At 43.0% G+C, this 20,859-nt stretch overlaps 1 protein-coding gene across 1 annotated transcript in view; it reads left to right on the forward strand.

Annotated features, from left to right (window-relative positions):
• Positions 1-20,859, forward strand: part of ALDH1A3 (aldehyde dehydrogenase 1 family member A3) — a 36,946-nt gene that overhangs the window by 10,788 nt on the left and 5,299 nt on the right. Inside the window, exons 4-11 of the mRNA XM_005242443.3 lie at positions 1,266-1,395; positions 2,506-2,567; positions 5,327-5,455; positions 7,875-7,988; positions 11,010-11,112; positions 12,160-12,344; positions 17,825-17,989; positions 20,579-20,736. Coding sequence (XP_005242500.2) covers positions 1,266-1,395; positions 2,506-2,567; positions 5,327-5,455; positions 7,875-7,988; positions 11,010-11,112; positions 12,160-12,344; positions 17,825-17,989; positions 20,579-20,736 — 1,046 coding nt within the window. The remainder of the gene's footprint in view (positions 1-1,265; positions 1,396-2,505; positions 2,568-5,326; positions 5,456-7,874; positions 7,989-11,009; positions 11,113-12,159; positions 12,345-17,824; positions 17,990-20,578; positions 20,737-20,859) is intronic.

Below are 20,859 nucleotides of genomic sequence, written 5' to 3' on the forward strand. Positions count from 1 at the left end.
CTTAAGCATATCCCCTGTATGTTAGGAGCCTGTACTTGCACGACTGTTTTGAGCTGGATCACTTTCTCTAACACAGTGTCTCTTAACCATGTGACAGCTTCCAGTTTCAGCAAGACAAACTGAAAAAATCCAGGTCGGAAGGCAGTTCTATCCAGCAACTAAAAGGGAAGAAATACATATTTGTGTGTGTGAATACACCCTGTTCATTTTCTGCTCGCTTTTTGATATGACTTCAGAGGACCCTCCTTTTTCCACAACCAGGGCACTCATTTCAAGCTTTCTGCTGTCCTTCTGATCTGGGAGGGCTTGTTTGGCATTGTTGTTTTTACTGCAGAAAACAAGCCATAGCTGCCTTGGCTGCATGTTAAGTAATGACTTATAAAAAAATCAGTTGTTCGAGCAGACATTCAGAGTGGATAACAATCCTAGTCATTCCAAGGGGAATGTCTGTTTGAGTGCTGTTTGGACCCTAATGTCTGTGGAAGATGACAGGGTATGACTTCATATGTAAACAAAGATGTTTCAATCTACCAAGGGATAGTACTTCCTTTATGGATGTGCTGGCTATTTGCACCAATATCACATTTAATGACCTGAGTAGAGAACAAAGCATTCACTGAACTAATGTCCAGAACAGTGAGAGGGACACAGGCTGAGACTGGACTTCATTTAGAGCTGCTCAGCATCAGTGCAGCTTTAGTGAAGCAACTTCTGCTTTGCCTTCGTCTCAGCACAGATCTGAGCCCAAAGGTTACTTTACCAGAACTCTGTGAGAAATGTGTTCTCTATCATCCTGTGGATAAAAGAAGCTTTTCAGCAGTTGGTTTCAGGGCTGTGAAGTAGAAAAAATAGATTTTCAAATAAAAGGAAAGTGGGTCTGACTGATTTCAGTGACACCATCTGGAATCCAGAACATCTCTGTCAGAGGGTCAGTTACAGTGAAGTCACAACACTCACATCATTTCTGACCAGTGCCCAAGACTGCAGCCCTGTATCCCACCCACAGCCACCTTCTGGGGGCTTCCAAAAGATGTGCTTTCATTGCAGTCACTGAATAAAGCAACTTGTGCATGCCTCGGGGTTACTGGGTCTAGTCTCCCTTCTACCTTATTTGTGTTAACAAGCTCGTTCTTTAAATAAAAGGGAAGAAAACCCCATGTCTGCAGCATAAAGCAAAATAAAGTTGAGAAAGTTTCTCAAAAAGCTTTTTTTTTAAGGAAGAAAACATTCACTTGTCTGACAGCGCATGCAATTTGTTATTTCAGACTCTGGAAACAATGGATACAGGAAAACCTTTTCTGCAGGCTTATTTCATTGACCTGGAAGGCTGTATAAAAACACTCCGATATTATGCTGGATGGGCTGATAAAATTCAGGGCAGAACTATCCCAGTGGGTAAGTTCCTTCAGACCCGGTTTCACACCTGGGATGGGATCAGGCTTGAGGGAGTGGGAGGGAGGCCTGCTGGGAAGATGTATGGAAAGGTTGGCTTCTGAAAACCTACAAAAACAGCCTGCGCTGGGTTTCAAGATTTACACTAATGAGAGAACGATGTCAATGCCTGGATAGATCTCTGGAAAATAATGGATGAGCTCTTTTGTCGCTTTTTTAACAGAGAAACCTTTTTGGTTTAAAATTCAGGGTAATTCTTAAAGAAAAAGCCTGACGTTACAGGGGAGTATATTCATTAAGTATCACTGACATTAATTAAGATGGCAGAGAGTGTAAGTACGGTTTCTAGGGAGAATTGTATGAAGGCAACAGAGCATGTGCTGTCTTAGATGCCACAGGGATGTGGAAGAGGGTTGATGTGGAATTCACCATTATCTCTCACCTCGCTGACATTCCTGCATCCCTAACATTGCCAGCTTACAGATGTTTAGAGAGATTGTGTAGTGCTTTTTTTAACTTTTGTTACAGAGAAGGTCTGAGATGTTAACTCCTCTCAGGAGCCAGAGCACTGAGCTTAGAGGGACCCTGTCAAGTTTTCTGACACTTGAAAGAGGTTTTTCAACATGTTTCCTAGACTGCAGGGCCAGAGCAGTTGCACGGCACTGTTGTGGCAGGGACAGACAGAACACTTTAGCTCAGCTATATAAGTTCAAACATGGGTTTAGAGAGAACAAGTTAAGACAATGGATGATCCATATGGCACAATGAACAATATGATGTATTTTCAAAATCAGCCTGTTTTGTTCCTGCGGGTGGTCGTTGAGGCGATAGGAAGGACAGGCACTGCAGACAAAAATTAGTCACCAGAGGAAGGATTCTGAAGGGCTGAACTAACAAGACTAACAAGGGCTAACACAAGACCTAGTCCCAAAGAGATCTTCATCTGCCTGGGATGCCCCAGAGGCATGAGTTAAGATGAACAGACATAGGCTTCTTTGTCTAATATGGTTTTAGTCCTGTCCCCAAACTGTTATTTTGCAGATGACTTAACATTTTTTCTGTAGAAGCAAGGGGTTTGACTGTTTTGTCATCTTTTCTTCTTTTGTCTCGCAGATGAAAATTTTGTCTGTTTCACCAGGCATGAACCAATGGGTGTCTGTGGAGCTATAACTCCAGTAAGTAGCAGTGATGGTGCCCTGCATCTCCCTTAGAACTGGAAGAAGTACACAACCCCATCTTTTACTGCAGCCATTTGCTTCCTAGTTAAGTACAGCTGTTCTGCAGGGAACTCCCATTTCAGTTGCCTGATGTAGTTTATTGGTTTACCCCCATGCCAATTGCTCTTGGCAACACAAAGTCCTCTGCAATGGAAGGGTGGGTCTCCTAATCAGATGCTCTGTTCCTCTAAGGCTGACACCAGCCACCAGAGACCAGTCAGAGCTCTCTGACTCTTGTACTGCTGGGGCAACCATCTTGTCATTATGTGTGCTAGCTTTTTGCTGCCTAGTTCTGATGCATAGTTTTGGGTTTTAAATCATATCCGCTATTAATAACGCCTGACTGGTCTCTGAGCTTTCTGTGATTAAATCTCACTGAATAGAGTTTTCTTTTCCTTGAGGTCTCATTCTCTGCTGAGGGGACAGTGTGGCTAGTTTGTGGAATACCTCCATTTTCAGTGCGTGTTGCTTGCTCTGTTTAAACAGACAGCTAGGAGGACTTTACAGCTACATGAGAGACATAGTTGGTTCCTGTCTGGTTGTAAAATGCTTTGAATGTGGTATCCTACAGGTCATGAGGCAAGTGGTGTTGTGCCAAAGTTTTCTGTTGGGATACTCGGATCAATAAGAATCCATGGGATATTTTGGCTTTTGGGATAAGGTAATAGGAGAGACTGAAAGAGGTGTTTGTGGGGTGTTGGATTTGCTGGATCCTGGGAATACCAGGTCTGGACCACTTCTGAAAGGTATCTGGGGAAATTTTGCATTTTCCTTCAGCAAGACTGAGTTTATATCCCCAGTGATAAGATGGTACAGTCTATCCAGTGATGTCAGGTTGAGGCAAAGTGGGAGATGGTCAGTACTAGTTATCGAATGTTTGGCTTGATGACTTCTGCACAGCTTTTCTGGCTGACCAAACAATGTGACTGCTTCTGAGCAACTAGAATTTATGGTTTGAGATCAAAACATCAGTTTCTTCACACTGATCGCCAATTAAAAGTTATCTCCCTGTCACACTTAGCCACCTTTGGCACTCAGCAGTGCTTTAGAAGCTATCCCTTTAAAAGCCTACACGTAGGATGCTTTGGAAGGCCACTATAAGGGGACATAGTGGGACTTTTGACATATCAGGTTGACTCTGTATCAGTGATAAATACAATAGAACAGAACCAGATTTGATTCAAGTTCAACACTGTGTTTGTAAAAAGGATGATTTGGGTCAACAAAACCACATCTGGTTTCAGTTTACTTAGAACAAACCCCCTTCAATTTTTTCCCCAGTTTGATCTCTTAACACCAACAGTCTGTGGATTTGTATATTCCTACTTGATTTAAAGAGATTCTGTCACTATCCTGCATATGTCTCCCTAGACCAATTAACAGTCTCCCTCTTTCCTGTGGCTTCACTATATTTAAACCAATGTTCTGAGCAAGGGAAGTGCTTAGAAAGTGCAGCATATGACTGAACTTTATCCCAAGGTGATGTCATGAGGCAGCCCTGGAGTCATTTACCATTACTTTCACCAGCCATTCTGCCATGGAAAGCTCCTAATGGAGTTATGTCATACTCTGAAAGTGTAGAAGAGTAGCGTAGGTGTGGATGACTCAAGCTGCAAAGTCAAGCCTTCAAGAAGGCTTAGGAGAAGAAGACAAATGAGCAAATCATGGGATGCGGCCATTGGAGAAGATCACTCAAACGGAACAGGTCTGGGAAGGAGGGAGAGGCAAGTTGAAGAATAGCACATTAGACTATATTCTGCTTTGTCTCAGGGCTGCTGGGTTTGAACAGAATTCATCTTTTAAAAGTTCCACTGCAAATCTATTTGTAAGTGTGAATTTGTAGATTCCTAACATATTTGGCTTCTTTGTCGATAGCTGAAGGCCCTTGGCTTGAGTCTTGACGAGAAGTCCCCTCACTGTTGGCCTGCTTCCATCATCCCTAAAGCAGCATTAATTATTTTTAATGAAGAAATCCTTTCTGCTGCCAAATGACCTTTCTGAGATTCAGTGTGAGCTAGATTTTCCACTTCTTGCTTAGTCTCCAAGATCTACAAATACACATGACCATGAAAGAGATTAGCACAGAGGAAACTGATGTGGACTGGTTCCTAATTCCAAATAAGAAAACTAATTGGAAAAGAGGAATATATAGTTTGAAGGGAGTCTAAGACCTCTCCTGGATTTCTATGACTGAACAACACACTGAAGTTTCCTAGTTATAAACCTGGAATTTAATTATATTATGTAAAATTATATTATGTAACTCCAAACTACTCAGCCAATACTTAACACAGAAAAATGATTTTTTTTTTTTTTTCCAATGAGCAGTTGCACCTCATAATTCCTCCACATAAGGACACTGTACAAAAGTGAGCACTGGGACACTGCCTCCAATGCTATTTCTGTGAACAGCCAAAATCCGATACAAAGTGTGATCAGACTCCTGTAAAGAATGAGGTCACATCATGCAGAGGTTTGTCCAACTTACAGGATTAGCTTGAGGATTGCCAGCAGTATTTGGGATCTCAGGGGGAAATCAAGGAATTTATACTCCATAGGCCAAGCAAACACAGTATTGTAAGCAGATGCTTCTCTTTGTGCCTGTTCTCCCAGTTGCTTCTTTCTCCCTGGGCTGTGTGAAGGTGGGGGAAATGCTGCATGGAAATGAATTGGTGACTGTGCTGGGCTGATCTGACACCAGCCTTGTTTTCTTGCAGTGGAACTTCCCGTTACTAATGCTGGTTTGGAAGATGGCACCAGCACTGTGTTGTGGAAACACTTTGGTTATTAAGCCAGCTGAACAGACTCCTCTCACATCGCTGTACATTGGCTCGCTGATCAAGGAGGTAAGGCAATCTGAACATGCTGTCTAGATACTATTCTTCTAAGGTCATAAGCAAGACTGTATTTTGACTTGGCTGTGTAGGTTTTTAGGTTTAAAAGACATTAAAGCCTCAGAGAGGAAAGAGAGAACAACCTCTGTCTTCAGTCTTTTCTTAAAAAGGCCTTCATGACTGTCAGAAGTTGGATGGCAGGCAGCAAAGGTCACAAAACCTGTACGGTTTTTTTCCTTTCTTAGGAAGCTGCACAGAGGAAAAATGGTGCTTTTATTCCTCTGCCTTGTCTTCCCCTCTCCCAAATGAGGGAAAGACTACCGCTCAGTTTTATTAGACAGTGGGACAAAACCAGGGTGTGATTAGACATGAGCGTTGTGTTTGTACCGTTTTAAAGTGGCATGATAATTCAACCAAGACAGAGTGCAATGGAGAACATTCTTCCTAATTTCTGTAGTTCACAGAATAATTTAGCTATGCCTGGCCTGTAAAACCAGTTTGATAATGAAATAAAGGGAAGATCATAGGCTGTGATTTCAAAATGTTGGTTTAGGTCTTGTCAGGTACGATCTCAGGTGCCCTCAGATCTATTAATCATACAGAGCTGGCAGGAGGTGTACAGTACCTTCCAGCACTGGTCAGCACATCAGCTTCCTGTAGCTACGTGTGTAACAGATTGTGAGGAAAACTAAAAGGATTGTAGATACACTTTTGCCTCTCAGATGGAAAAGTCTGTTTGTAGGCTCAGTCAAATGATAATGATGATTTTGTATTTTCTTGGTTTAGCCTGGGAGAAAATAGAAGGATATGTTAATAATTGACACTTAGGACTCCTCCATCAGGAAAGGCAGTGCGAAAATACTACCAGTTAAGTATCTCCTACAGTTAATTGACTTAGTAAGATTACAGAAGAAGAGTGAGCATAGGGTGCAGTAGTCATGACTTCTAGTTAGACCTGCCACACCACCGCTTTTTTCACTCTGATGTACAGCTCCCCAAACACGAACATAGCATTCCCCCCAAAAGAACTATTCAGTTGTGGTGAAATTAATTTTTTTTGACCTGAAAGTCTAAGCTACCTGTTTCTTACAATTGAACTTCAAGGCAGAAGTGTAATTAGAGCACAATAATTTTATTTGAAGATTCTCCTTTGTCCACCCAAAATTATCTAAATTCTTTGCAGTTTTTCAGAAGAAAAAGTTAAACTTTTTTTCCCCATCTTTAAAAGGATGCAGGAGATGTTACCACACAACAAAGCTATGTGTCAGGTTCAATGAAATAATATTGGGCCAACCGAAATATTTGGGCTTTCTTTTTTGCTGAAAAACAGAAAAAACTTTTTGGCTCAGGATGACCTGAAGCAATTTTTTGTTTCCTTGTGGCTTTGCTGCTGGCTCCAAACACCATTACTTGCACAGTTTGACACGCGATATTTTCTTGAAAACTTTTTAGCCAAGATGTAAAGTCTATTAAACTCACATTTATCATTGTCACATCCATAGAAGAAATCAGACTGCCTTTTCAATTTATGAAAAGAAAAAATAGGAAAAAAAAATCTTAGGAAGATAATTTTTTGCAAGATACTATATGAGCAATTGCTTCCATTTTTTTCTGTATTAGGAAGGAGCAACTGCATTTATTGAGATTTTATATTAAAAAGCCACAAGAAATGAAGTGACCGTTTAATATTCTGCAATTCTATTGTTAGAAATTGTGGGGAAAATAACCTTGTGCAATCAGTAGTAGGAGAAGGCTAACCTGAAAGAGCATAATCCTTGAAACTCTTGTTTCAGGAAGTAAAAACAGACCAGTAAGTCCCACAGTTCTCCTCACACTAGAATTTCACCTAAAGTTTTGCCATTTGTCTCTCTTGGCAAAATTACTAGTTGGCTAATCTAGGTTGTAAATGTGGTGGAAACTGGCATAAGTCTGTTACCATCTGCTCTTGTATTCCTGTTTTATTAGCCTCATCATCTAGTGAGGTTTTACTGACTTCTTAATCCCTCTGGCCCCTGAAGAACCACAAATGTCAACCTTTGTTCAAAACAAACTTTCATTCAGTTACCCCTTGGCTCCAGTTGCACAGCAGTAGCTGGGGGCCAAGTTTGGCCAAAAGACTCACTCTCTTTTGACTTGAAACTGGGACTTCTCCAAGAATTCTTACTGAAACTTGGCATTTCTTAAGCATGGCTGTTAGTTTCACCCACATCTGCTCCAGCTGGTAGCACACAGCCATGTTACTGGAAAGTCTGGAAAACAGTGATGTATCTGGTATGGGCTTCTTGTCTGCAATGTGCAATTCTTAATTGCAAGGAATATAGTGCAACTAATTCAAGCTTCCTGAGAACTGAATTGCACTCTCCAGAGTGCAGATCCGCGCCAGAGTGCTCAAACTCTCTCTCTACAGAGCTGTATTTAACCTCTGTTTTAGGTGGGTTTCCCTCCAGGTGTGGTGAACATTGTGCCAGGCTACGGCCCCACAGCTGGAGCTGCTATTTCTACCCATCACAGCATTGATAAAATTGCTTTTACTGGATCAACGAAGGTAGGTGATGGATTTCTCATAAAACACCTGCTGTTCCTTTTTTGCATTCTTTTCTAAAACTGTCATCCACATAAGACTGGACCAATGAAATGTTGGTGATTTCTGTATACTGAACACCATTTTCCAACATATTCCGTGCAAAAAGATTTCTCAGAAGCATTTGGGACTTGTCTAATTCAGGTTCTTATGTTTGTGACAATCCCACATCTCTTTTAAACTGGGTTTTGCCAAACCACCACATTTCTGTAAGAACTGTAAGTAGTAGATGCTCTGATATAAGGTAAGACAGTCTACATGGGAGGCTGGCAGTGACTTGACATCATGTCATTGACCTGTTGGAGCTTCTGGGCAAGTTTGCCTGCCAGTCCTGCCCTGCAAGCATGTGCGGCTGGAAAACATGTCAGTCAGAGCCCTGAACAATTCTTCCTCGGCTTTAGTTACCTCTGAGGAACTAGGACTTAAATAATAACATGGCCCTGTGCCTGAGACTTCCTCTGCTGACGTGGATGGGATTAACATTTGAGCTTCATTTGAGACCTGCACAGTAAAGCACCTTCTGTTCAGTTTTTACCTGTAAATAGCTACAGCTGCCTTCCTTACGAGAGCGGTGGAAGTGAGTGCACTCTCAGACACCTACAGCCATCTCCTGTACCTACATGGGGGAAGGGAGCACATGGCTTGGCCTAGTCCATGGAATGGAGCACAGTTGTGACATGCAAACAAATTTGTCTCCAGTAATCACTGCTGAAAATTATGAGACAAAAGCTTGCTTAGAAATAGGAACATTTTTTCCACTCGCTGCTCTGGACACACACATATATATTCTTACCATATACACACACCCCCTGAAGACAGGCAATGTCCAAAGAATGGAAATGCTGACACCAATGGGTGCAGTTGAGGCAAATATAGTCTCTTCTCTTTTATTTCTTTGATTAACATTGTTCTTGTTGAGCATTTGCCAAATTCATGAATTCTTATGTCTGTCCTCATAATTGCAGAGTGTAATCTAAATGTATAATGATGACAAATTACCTTGAATAGTATTCTTGGTCGGTAAAGGCAACTCTTAACCAACCAGCCAAAAGCTGCTGCATTTAACAACAGTACCATCTAGTGGCTTCGTATACATGCTCACTGCTTTGCTTATCCCATAGGAGGAGGTGTGTTAAGCCTCTGTTTCTATATAGGGATCATGGGAACAAACACCAATGCAATACAGTAAAAGTTCACAATGAGCTTTTACTCTCTTGATAGTTGGAGTTTACCCAGTTACATGCTTCTCTCCAAATCCTAGATCATAAACTTTTAGTCCAGATGAGACGCTGGCTGTGTGAAAAACAATAGAGCTTATAGACTCATCCAGCCCACATGGATCTGTTTGGGTTTTTAATGAAAAAGGAGTATCCAGTGGATTAGGGGCAGAAGGAAAATCTCAGCTGCTGGAGCCTGTAGGCAAAAAACTCCTATAGAGCTGTGCTTGTCTTCCTAATCCATGGGTGTGCAGGAAACACCAAGGGAGACAGATTCTTTGCTAATGCATGTGTAATTTAGAAGTGTTTTCTTCCCCCTCCACCCATCTGTGAGTTCAGCTGCATCTCTGCAGTATTTGCAGCATAATGCTACTGTTTCTGAGCCAGGAAGTGAAGCTAATTCGAAATATATTTTGACTGACTTTTTAAGCCCCAGCTTGGGCTCAGTGCCAGCCTGGAAATACTGATCTTAAACTCCACGAGTATTTTCCCATCTAGATTTCTTCCTTTCCCTTAGTTTATTAACTTACTCCTCTTCGGCCAGCTAGCTTGTAGTAATGCCTCCTGTGAAGCTATGTGTATCTGCAGCATGATGCATCGCTTATTTCTGCTGTCTCTAGGACTAGGCTGCTGAGTGACTAGAGATGATCTGTACTTCTAGGTTCGGGAGTCTTGCTTAAGTTACAAAGGCAAACCGTGAGAAGTGCAGACGTGTAACTGCCAGCCAGCTGCCCCATGCTTTCCTTGCTCACAGCTCAACTCCAGGGCAACAGTACTTTTAGGCAGAAATAAAGTTAAAATTGCCATGCACAAAGGTAAAATAAAAGAAAACCAGTTACAAAATAAGGAAATTCAAATATAAGACCACAGTTAAAAAGTATTTTTAACTCATACTGTTTCTAACAAAATTAGATTACTAAATGATTTGGATGTTTGGTTTATGCTCTTCTTGTGAGGAATTTCATTTTTTAAAATGGAAAGAGAAATTGCTGTTTTGGTGTTACCAGTATAAAAAAGAAATAGCACATTCAGTCAGAATCTGGGGAAAACATTTGATATGAAACAATTTTCGGGGGGGGGGGGGGGGGGGGGATTTGACATTATTTTGATTAAATTCTGGAAGCAAAGTAAATCCTTTCCTTCAGGAGAGGGTGGCCAGATAAATTCCACCAAATGGTCAGAGCAGGTTCCTGGGCAGAAAGTGTCACAGCAGAGCTAGCCAGAGTTTGTCTGTTGATATCCTCAGGTAATGCCTTGGAAGAAACATGTCTCAACTGTTCTTGTGTGTGGAGCAGCTCAGCCTAAACTGTCAGAAAGAAGTAGTTTTCTCTTAAATGTCAAAATCTCTATATCGCTTTCTGGTATGGGAGTGGTAACAGAACTCAACTCTAAGAAGTTGAATTCCCAATTTTTAAAAGCAAAACTCACAAACCTCAGAGCCCCATAGTGAGCAATGCTGGCAATCTAGCTTACACTGCGTGGGAAATGCCTTGTTCTGCAGCTCTGGGTAGCAGATAACTTCAGTATATGGTTCCTTTAGCTCTCCCATATAGGCTGCCCTTTCAGATCTGCCTAAACCAAACATTAATTCTGGGGCTGGTTTTGACCCAACAGATCACAGCAGTAGGAAACTCAAATCATTTCAGTGTTACTGCTTGCTTCAGCCACCCACCAGGCTCTTCTGCCCTTGTTAGCATCACACTTGACACACCGAGTTAAGACTTTCAGGGGAAACAGCTCATGTCCTCTTTGTGTCTCAATGCTACAGGTTGGAAAACTGATCAAGGAAGCTGCTTCTAAAAGCAACCTCAAAAGGGTGACGTTAGAGCTTGGAGGGAAAAACCCCTGCATTGTGTGTGCAGATGCGGACTGTAAGTATTGGCTGCTGTGTTTATTTGCTGTAAGAGACTTTGAGCATGGTGCTTTTTGTGTGTCTCTGCTGTCCTTTGGCAGCTAGCAGGGCTGGTGTTTGCCACTGTATCCACCCCAAAGGCTGAAGGAAACCTCTGTCCCAGAGCAGGATACAGTTCTGCTTTGCTGGAGCCTCTTGCCCAGCACAGGGACCATTCCCATGGCAAATGAACAGATCATTATACTGTTGCCTTCCCTGGGGATGGCTGCAGTTGCAGATCAATCTTGCATTCATGCATTTCTGTTTTTGTGGTTCTTTCTTTTTGGTTGGCAGTACTGCAGAGCCTAAGCCAACCGCTGGAGAAAAGCAGTTTTCTAAAACGCAGCCCCTCTGCAGGCATTCCTGTGACAGCAGAGTTTTGTAGGACCTGATCTAATCCAGCCTTCACCTCCCTCCTGGGGGTCTGCAGGACTCATTTCGCATGTTCTGTTGTGACTTTGTTGCATTAGTGAGTAGTGCTAGGAGATACGTGTGACTTGTGACCACCAAAGTGGTTGGAAAAAACTTACTTGGCTTGGGGAAAATAACTTTCCACTCTCCTGCAGAGCAGAGGTTGAAAGCCAAAGGTATTTGTGCCATCTGCTAATAGTAAGCATTGCAAGGACCTGGTCTGAGCTGGCTGTACAACAGAAGGGCACCCTGCTTTCCAAACAACGGCTACTGAAACTCGTCTTCAGGAGCCAATACACAGTATCTAGGACTCCACATCTGAATTCCCACAGCAAGAAAAACTGGTTACTGCCCTCAGTGAGTCCTTGTGGAAGAAAGTATCAGGAGCTATGGCAAACTAGACCTTGAGACAAAAGGCAGGAAGGGGGCATGGAAAGAATAAGAGATCTGGTTTGGGGGCAGTATGAGGCCTTGTGAGTGCCTTCAATGGGTGTGGACCATTGTCAGCGTTTTTTATGGGGGCTTTTAAAAGAGAAGGAAAAAAACAAGTCTGGAAACAGTGGAAGGCTGAAACTGTGCATGTGGTAACACTTTCCCCTCCTGGGCTGTGTTGCAGTGGACTTGGCAGTGGAATGTGCCCATCAAGGCGTGTTCTTCAATCAAGGGCAGTGCTGCACGGCTGCCTCCCGAGTGTTTGTGGAGGAGCAGATATATCCGGAGTTTGTCAAGCGCAGTGTGGAGTATGCCAAGAAGCGACTTGTTGGAGACCCCTTTGATGCCAGAACTGAACAAGGGCCCCAGGTAACTGTATGTCTGAGAACAGTTGTTTGGTTTTTGGTTGTGTTTTTGTTTAATTTTCCTTGTGTAAATATTATCCTTACAAATACGGTCCCAGAAGAACTGCTGAGGGGTGAGTAATGTACCATGGCTCTATTTTTCTATTTTAAATATCAATTAATCACAACCGTTGAAATGTTATGTTGTAATTTTTTTAAACACAAATGTATTTAATTGACTTCTTATCCAGCTTTATGGAAGGGGCTGTCTCTCTGGTACAGTAATACGAAGCATGTTGCATTGAGCTATAGCAATGCACAGAAGAGCAGCACAGCTGTGGAAATGGCCGTTCAGCTACTTGGCTGTGTTGGTGATGACAGTTAGAGCACAGGGACTCACGAGTCCCCACTTTCCCTCTCTTCCTCTGCTCCCTTTCTGATTCTTTGGAGAAGTTTCAGCTGAATTAGGAGGAAGAACTATGCCAAGCTGCTGTCATGACCAGCCTCATCAATGCTTCCAGAGCCTTCCTCTTATTTTTAACTTCCAAAGTAATCTGAGCTGTGGTGGAGAGCTCTAGAGAGGGATGATCCTGGGGTCAGATCTTCTAACAGGACCACTGTTGGCCACCAAAAATAAAGGGGGAATCCCAGGAATCTATACCCTAGGCCTCCTATTCTCGGTACTGCACTGTGAGTTTTTCTTCCTTGATACCATATAGGATCCCTCAGAGAAGGGATGGCTATGAGGATGTCTGCCTCCCCTTATCTGGATCTAGGCCCATTTGCACATGATTCATGCATGGCAAAGCCTCATTGCATGTCCTCATGCACAGGGAATAAGGTGATGTACATCCCCTGTTCGTGCTAGGGCAACATCTGTCGCTGTAACTTGCCTAGAAAGAGATTTCAAACTGCTTAGCAATTTTAGGAAAATAATCCCATGCTGGAACTTGCTTCAGCAGAGATGAGCTGACCCTCAAACTCTTTTAAGTTCTGCTCTTACCTTCTGTTAAGGGCTGTCAGCATTTCAGGTTTGTTTGTTCATTGTTTTGTTTCTTTTTTTTTTTTTTAATATTACATCATCCTAAACCTTATCCAGCAGTAGCAGTAAGTGAGCTGCATTTATGGTTTGTCCCATCAAGACAATGTTCACCTGACTGCTGTGACAGACACTGTTGATTCTATGAGAAGAGCCCTGGAAATCACAGGGAGTAGCTGTGAGGTTTCAAAGGGTGAAACACTGCAGTGAGCAGAACATATAGAACTGGGCTGCTTATTTCAGTTCATCCCAGTTCTTACCAGGCTGTCAGAGCACTTCCCAGTGAGCGCTATGGCAGAGCACCATCCCCTGGTATCACTGCTGGGGCTTAAGGGAGACTGTGCATACAGAGCTATAATTAAGGGTAACTAAGTTGAAATAGCAGCATCTAGTCAGATTTTAAGTGTGGCCCATCTGTCCTCTTTCCCTGTTCTGGCTTACCTGTTACACTTGTAGCTAGGAGAGATAGCACCCCCCCCCCCACCCGCCTGAACTTCTGTGCATGCAGCTGTCAAGCCCAAGATGGGAAGGTGTTGCTGGAGTGGGAGGGAACCATTAATCTCAAAACTTCCATGTGGCTGCCAGTGCAAAGGAACAACCACTTCCTATGCAGCTATGGTTGCTCACTGTCTGGACCCTGTGCTGTACAATGGAACACACAAATTCAAGCAGAAGAGAGAAGGGATGCAGTGTCACAGGGGCTTCAAATACCTCCAAAAGTAGCAAAGATTCACACCTGCCCACAAGTTACTGTTCAAATGTGACGTTTCCAGATAAGATTTTTCCTCTGTTCCTGAAGGTAACCTGTTCTGCTGTGAGAGTTTTTTAATCTCAAACTGATGGATAAGGGAGAATCACCAGGAAAAATAATGTCTTCCTCTTCTCCTTCATCTCTCTCTGTCAGGCCTCAGTGGCTTCAGATCCAGGCCGTTACTTTCCTCCTTCTGTGTGGGTCAGGGTGAACATACACAGCAGCATTACAAAAATGGCCACATACCTCTATGTAGATCCCACTCTGGAACGATCACTGGCTTAGAAGCCAACAGTGGGAAGGAGTTTGAGCCAGCCTTTAGGCTGACAGTAGTTGTAGCTCATGATCTTCCTGGTCCTACATCAGCTCCAAGTGCTTGTAGCCAGACAATAGGACCTGCAACCTATAAAGAGTTCAGAAAATGTAAAACAGGAGAGCTTCTGCAGTCCAGACTTAGAGCTAGTGCTTGGTGAAACCAAGCCGCACCGTGGCTGACCATAGTGCTCTAAGTAGCTGCTGAGACAACCTGGTGCAGGACAGCATGGGGTGACAGATAATGCTGTTCCCCAAGAACTTAAAGTTGCCATAAGCTAGTCCTGCAAAAGTGGTCCTGTGTGCAGCTGTTTCTTCCTAAATCAATGCGCTTATGAACTAGATTGGGGAACTGGATAATTCAGGTCTAATCCAGCCTTTTTGGAAGCGAGGAAGAAAGGTTCTACTCAGGTCAGTTCCCTGATGTGGATTACTGTGCACTGGCATGGATGCTCGTGGCATGGGTGTGAGGAAAAGACCGTGTCAGTTGCAGTATTGGGTTATGCTGATATAAGCTGCACTGTTCTGATCAAAATTAGGTCACATTTGAACAGTATTAAACTTAAAGAGAAATGAGGCATGCTTCTGATGAGACTTCTCCAAAACTCACATGTGTCTGACTATGTTGGCTGGCTGGAATTCAAAGGACGCCACAAGAAACCTGAGGGGCGATCAGGACTGTTTGGGTAGGGTGCCAGCCTCAAATGCAGACCAAGGGCATTTTTAAACGTTGGATTCCTGTGAGCTGTATCACAGGAAGCAATAAAGTAAATCTGCACAGATGGTAAACTGGTTAACCAGTGCATTATACAATTGTGAACAGCAGGCTGTGTTAGATGAGACTAACATCCTCATGGACTAGAACAGGGATTAGATTAGAACAACAACTAGACTAGTTTTGCTATTGTAGAACCCCAAATACTGGGATTTGTGGACTATAAGTTCTGGTCTACAGGCACAAAATAAGCACTAAGGATGCCTCATGGCACTTGCTAGCCAGTAGTCATTCAGACCCAAACCTATTGTTTGATCTTTTAAAATGGTGAATATTTTCCTTAGACTGTAGACACTTGTGTTCTTTAGGATTAAAGCATGAAAGTAAAATATGTAAGTAGAAAGAGTCTGTGTCCAACAGTCTGTTGGACACAGTTGTGGGGTGATTCTGTAGGATTACAAAGGCTAGGTTTGGAAAAGGAAAATCTGCTCCTTGCAGTCTTGACTTAAATGAAGCAAGATAAGGAGATTTGGAGGGGTCTCAGATTTTCAGTATTGCGGTGATCCTTAGAAGCCACCTTCTTTTTTGAATTAGATGGACAAATAGTAGAATTTGCTCTACCAGGTCATGTGTTTTTAATAGAAGTCAATGCTCGATCCATAAATAATAGTGGAGTAGGGGACAGAATTTAAACAAGCCTTGCAAGCTCTAGTTACAATGACAAACAGTTCCACCCTTGCATGTCATTTTTACAAATGTTTTCTTTCCCCAGTGTCTTTTCATCTAACTATAGTTTGCCTTGCAACAAGTTACAGCTGTATAAATATCCTTGTTTTGTTTTCTGTGATGTGAAGTGGATGAACTGGATTGGTCTGGATCACAGACATGCCAGGATGGAAAGCACTTGCAGATATTTTCAAATTATTTACATTTGGCAACTAAGCAACCAGACAAACAGACGATATGTATGACACCTGCCAAACTTACTATCTGACATGCTGTATCCTACACAAGGGCACACATTTCCTCCTGCAGTAGCATGTATTAAGTGTTTTCTTGGGTAGCATCTTAACACATGAGAGCACATGAGTGCTTAGTACAAGCTGTCCACAGTGCATATGATACGCACATCTGTGTGACAGGAGATGTGCTGTTCTCTGTTTTTGCTGTGTACCAGAAGTACCCCAAGGACACCTTCCTGAAGCTTTGATACTTGTCTAAAAGCATGAAAACTTGGATTGCGTGTGGCCAGGATTAACTAGGGACAGGATATAGTCTGTAATCTGGAGGAGTCGAGCGTGGAACACTCCATGTAAACAGTCCCAACTGGCAACTGGCCCTGCTGAAATAAAAACAGATGCTTAGAGAAGGGTATTGAGCCAGTACAAGCATCTGGAGATACCTGGCATCCGGAATAACCTCCCAAGCTGCCAGGGCACCTTGAACCAATGGGTGAAGTCTTTCGTTTAATCACCTCAATGAATTTGTCAAAGTTTCTGTTAGTTTTACTTTTTTTAAACATCTCCATAAGCCTTATACCATCCACAGTGTGCAGTGGTGAGGTGTTTCATCGCTTAATTATGCATCATGCGAATAGCCACATCTGTTTGCTTGAAACCTGACAGTACCTGCAGTACACTGCTGCATGTGGAACGCAAAAGAAGGATCAGTGCTGATCAAAAGTGCTGTGGGCTTCTGCACCTCTTCCCAGCCCATGACCCACTGTGCTTGTGGAGTATGTGATGTCTCCTCCAAGTCCTCACGCAGGGCTGCATAGCTGTGCAACTTCAGTGTCCTGTAACTGGGCTGGCCTTTCCCTACCCCTACTGAAACCTGTCTTTTAAAAGGTCGTAACACAACAGTACTGGCTATATGAAATTACCGTATATTTAGGTGTGGGTGAGGAGGAGCTAGACAAGGTTGGTAGTTAAAAGTGAGGATATGGCTCCCAGTCCAGAGAACCAAAAAATGCTGGCATGGTACTAGTCTCTAAGATCTGTGAAAGGTGGTTCTGATTGTAAAAGTATCGCTTCAGTGCAGTAGTTCTTCTGAAGTAACCCCACTAACGGGGCTTACCTTTGAGGCTGTTCATATAGCATGCACGTGTGGAAAGAGATGGAGGCAGAGCTCGCTGGGTTCTTCCAGCTGGGGACGAATAGCTGTGGGTGAAACTGCAGACTACAGCAATGTCAACTTAATAGTTCCTAGACCCTGAGTCTCCCTCCCTTGTGCTGATTCTTTTGCAGTCAGACCCCTTGCTGAGCTCGCCGAGGTTGCTAGCGCAGCAAACCCTGTCCCAGGCTGTTCTCATGGTGCTACTGAGCTAAATCAGTGCATGGAGAAGGCCACTAAGTCCCAGGGCTGGCATGAGGTGAGCCATGGGAGGGCATATCCGGGATGTGGAGGAAGGGAAAGCAGGGATACCCCTTCCATGTGGCAGCAAACAATTAGATCAGATTAAACTATCATGTGTAACTTCACCTTCTGTTTTCTGTGGCTCAGGGCTGTGCCCACGTCCTGTCTTTCAGCGGGCTTATTGCCTGACTGCTGTGTAATAGAATGAGATGTAAACTTACCTGCTTTGACAGTGCCCTGCAAATGTGCCCCTGGGCCACATACCATGGCTCCGGTCTCTGGAACAGGGATAATAAAGGCGCTGTCTGTTTCTTTTCATTTTGTGCCTGACAGATTGACCAAAAACAGTTTGATAAAATCCTGGAGCTGATAGAAAGTGGGAAGAAAGAAGGAGCTAAGCTGGAGTGTGGGGGTCTTGCCATTGAAGACAGAGGCCTGTTTATAAAACCCACTGTGTTTTCGGAGGTCACTGACAACATGCGTATCGCCAAAGAAGAGGTACAGTACAAGTCACCTGAACCTGTATATGTGTTTGCTGCTGTAAATGGGAAAGAAAAGAGGTATGGTTGTGGTTTGAAGTGAAAACCTGAGAGAAGAATAGAAGTTTCACTTATTTCAGTGTCCTAACAAGTGCCTAATGCTGAAATTGATTCCACTAATGAAGTATCTGCAAGGTTGGCTTCAATTTGGAGTGTATGAGTGTGTGTGTGGGAATTGTGGGAGGAGAAGAGGGAGAGCAGAACAGGCATAAAAACTGTCAAAATGTTTTAGCAGCAATTTTTGTGCAATTAATAGATGTCTGTTTGCCAGCCCTTTCTCACGTCTTGCTGCTTTCCCTCATTTGTTTGTTTTTCCAAAAGGGAAGTAGCTCTGTGAGTGCATTCACTGGACAATAAGAAACCCAGATAAGAACATAGTAGATAATACTACCCTAAAGTTTTTGGGTCTCATTTCAGGAGAACTTGATAAATGCAGAATATATAAGTACATGCTTTACTTGTGTGAATGCTGCTTCTGAATAAGAAATAGTGTTGGTGGAGGGGTTTCTGTCTGAATCCTTGATTTGAAATATAAAGGACGGAATAAAAATAACTGAAACTGTGGCAGGCTAGAGCAATTCTATGTATTCTTTGCCCTGAAGTTTGAAGGTTTTCTGGAGACAAAGTTAAGCTCTCCCACTCTATGCAGATGGATGGTTGTGCATCCTGTGTGTTCTTAGGCACCTCCTGCTGAGCGGACTTGAAATTGCTCAGCTGCAGAACATGCTGATTCGAAGTGACAGAGGTGTTCTTGCTCTGCTTCTTTGTAAAAAAGGAATTGCTTTATTGCAGAAAGGTAGGACAAGAACTCTGGGATCTGAAGCTGGTGAGAAGGGAAGGGATGGCCCTGCTACACTGCCACTGAAGAGCTTTTCTCGAGTAGCCGTAGTGTCTGAAATAATCCCAGATTCTGTTCTCATGGTGAAATCCCCTGAGGCTGACCGTTTTTTTCCTATATGAAAACATGGTCGAAGCCAGCAAAGTGCAGATCTAATACTCTGGTTTTCATTATTCATATGCAGAAAAATTGAACAAGCTGCATGTGATTAGATCCTGAGATATTCCTTTGAAATAGAAGTTAATCTACTTTTCATCATGTTTCCCAAAGGAAAATAAGTAGTTGCCAAAGTCTAACTGGCACTTGTATTTTATAGTTTAGCCTAGTGCTTTTTATGGGGCTGCTTACTGTTCACTCCTGGCAAAATGTTTAGATGTCTCAGATCTGCCACAGAATCTCTAAGGAACCTGGGAAAGATATCAGTCAGCCTGGGCATGAGTTACATTCTAAAAATAGAGGGAATAAGAGCTGGAAATCCCATGACAGGCCTTTTTTTTAATGAACTGATTCCAAATCCCAAGTCATGATTCATGATGCTTATCCAGTTTCATTCATTTGCGGCTGTGTTGCAAATGTACATTTGTCTTTTGCCTAGGATCGAGGCTCCAGTTGAGTACCTGGGTCTCCCAAAACGAAGAAATTTAGGACCCTCTTTTAGTTTAAAACCATTCCCCCTTATCCTATTGCTACAGACCCTGCTGAAAAGTCTGTCCCCATCTTTCTTATAAGCCCCTTTTAGGTACTGGAAGGCCACTATAAGGTCTCTCCAGAGCCTTCTTCAGGCTGGACAACCCCACGTCTCTCAGCCTGTCTGCATATGAGAGGTGCTCCAACCCTCTGATCATCTCCACGGTCTCCTCTGGACTTGCTCCAAAGCTCCATGTCCTTTTGTTGGGGGCCCCAGAGCCGGACACAGTGCTGCAGGTGGGGTCGCACCAGACTGGAGCAGAGGGGGAGAATCCCCTCCCTCAACGTGCTGGCCACACAGGTTTTGATGCAGCCAGGTTACGGGGTGGCCGCCTGGGCTGCAAGCGCATATTGTCAGGCCATGTTGAGCTTTTCGTTTGCCAGCACCTCCAAGTCCTTCTCCTGTTTCTTGTGCTATCCTTCCCAGTTTATTGTACTGCAAGACCATGCAGCCAGAAAAGGGCTGCACCTTTGATACTGTACTTGATAAGAAACCCCATCCCAGAAGTTGGGAAGTATTGTGTATGCCTGCTGCCTTCATACTGGCAACCTGGGAAGCCAAATTTGTGGTCAAACAAATAAGTGGTAAATGCAATGCGTGCAAATAAACTGCATGCATTGTCAGAATCAGAGTTAAAACCAAGGAAGAAGACTTGCAATCCTTGAAATATATCATTTACTATTTGGGTATACTCAACTTCTGAGTTCAAAAGGAAAGTCGTAAATAGAGTAAGGATGAATCATTTGAAACGTGTCCAGATCTAACTCTGCTTATTTTGATTGTTATAGATGATCCATTAGTTGTTGGACCTTAGTATATATTAACTACAATAACACATCACTGTACTTCCTTTGAAGTCAATTTAATTAGTAGTTTTTAAGAGAGTCTGTCAGTGACTTCTAGAAGGCTAAGATGTAACGTTTTAAATATAGTATCCAAACAAAGGATCTGATTCTGATTACTTCAAAATTACCATGATTTGCAAAGGTTTTCCTGTAGTAATGTTTAATTGATATGTGCAGATTTTTGGGCCAGTTCAGCCAATTATGAAGTTCAAGAGTATAGAAGAGGTCATAAAAAGAGCCAACAGTACGGAGTACGGACTTACAGCTGCAGTGTTCACCAAGAATCTGGACAGAGCATTAACGCTAGCTTCTGCACTGCAGTCAGGAACAGTCTGGTAAGCAGTGTGGGACCAGCGTGTGGGTTGTGGTTTTGTTTCCTGGGAGGGGAGAGACATCTGTGATTTGGAATCACGTGCAAGTGTTGGAGGTAAGATGCGTTAGTAGTTTGCTTAATTCTT

The sequence above is a fragment of the Falco peregrinus genome, chromosome 1 (assembly GCF_023634155.1).
Source record: "Falco peregrinus isolate bFalPer1 chromosome 1, bFalPer1.pri, whole genome shotgun sequence".
NCBI lineage: Eukaryota > Metazoa > Chordata > Aves > Falconiformes > Falconidae > Falco > Falco peregrinus.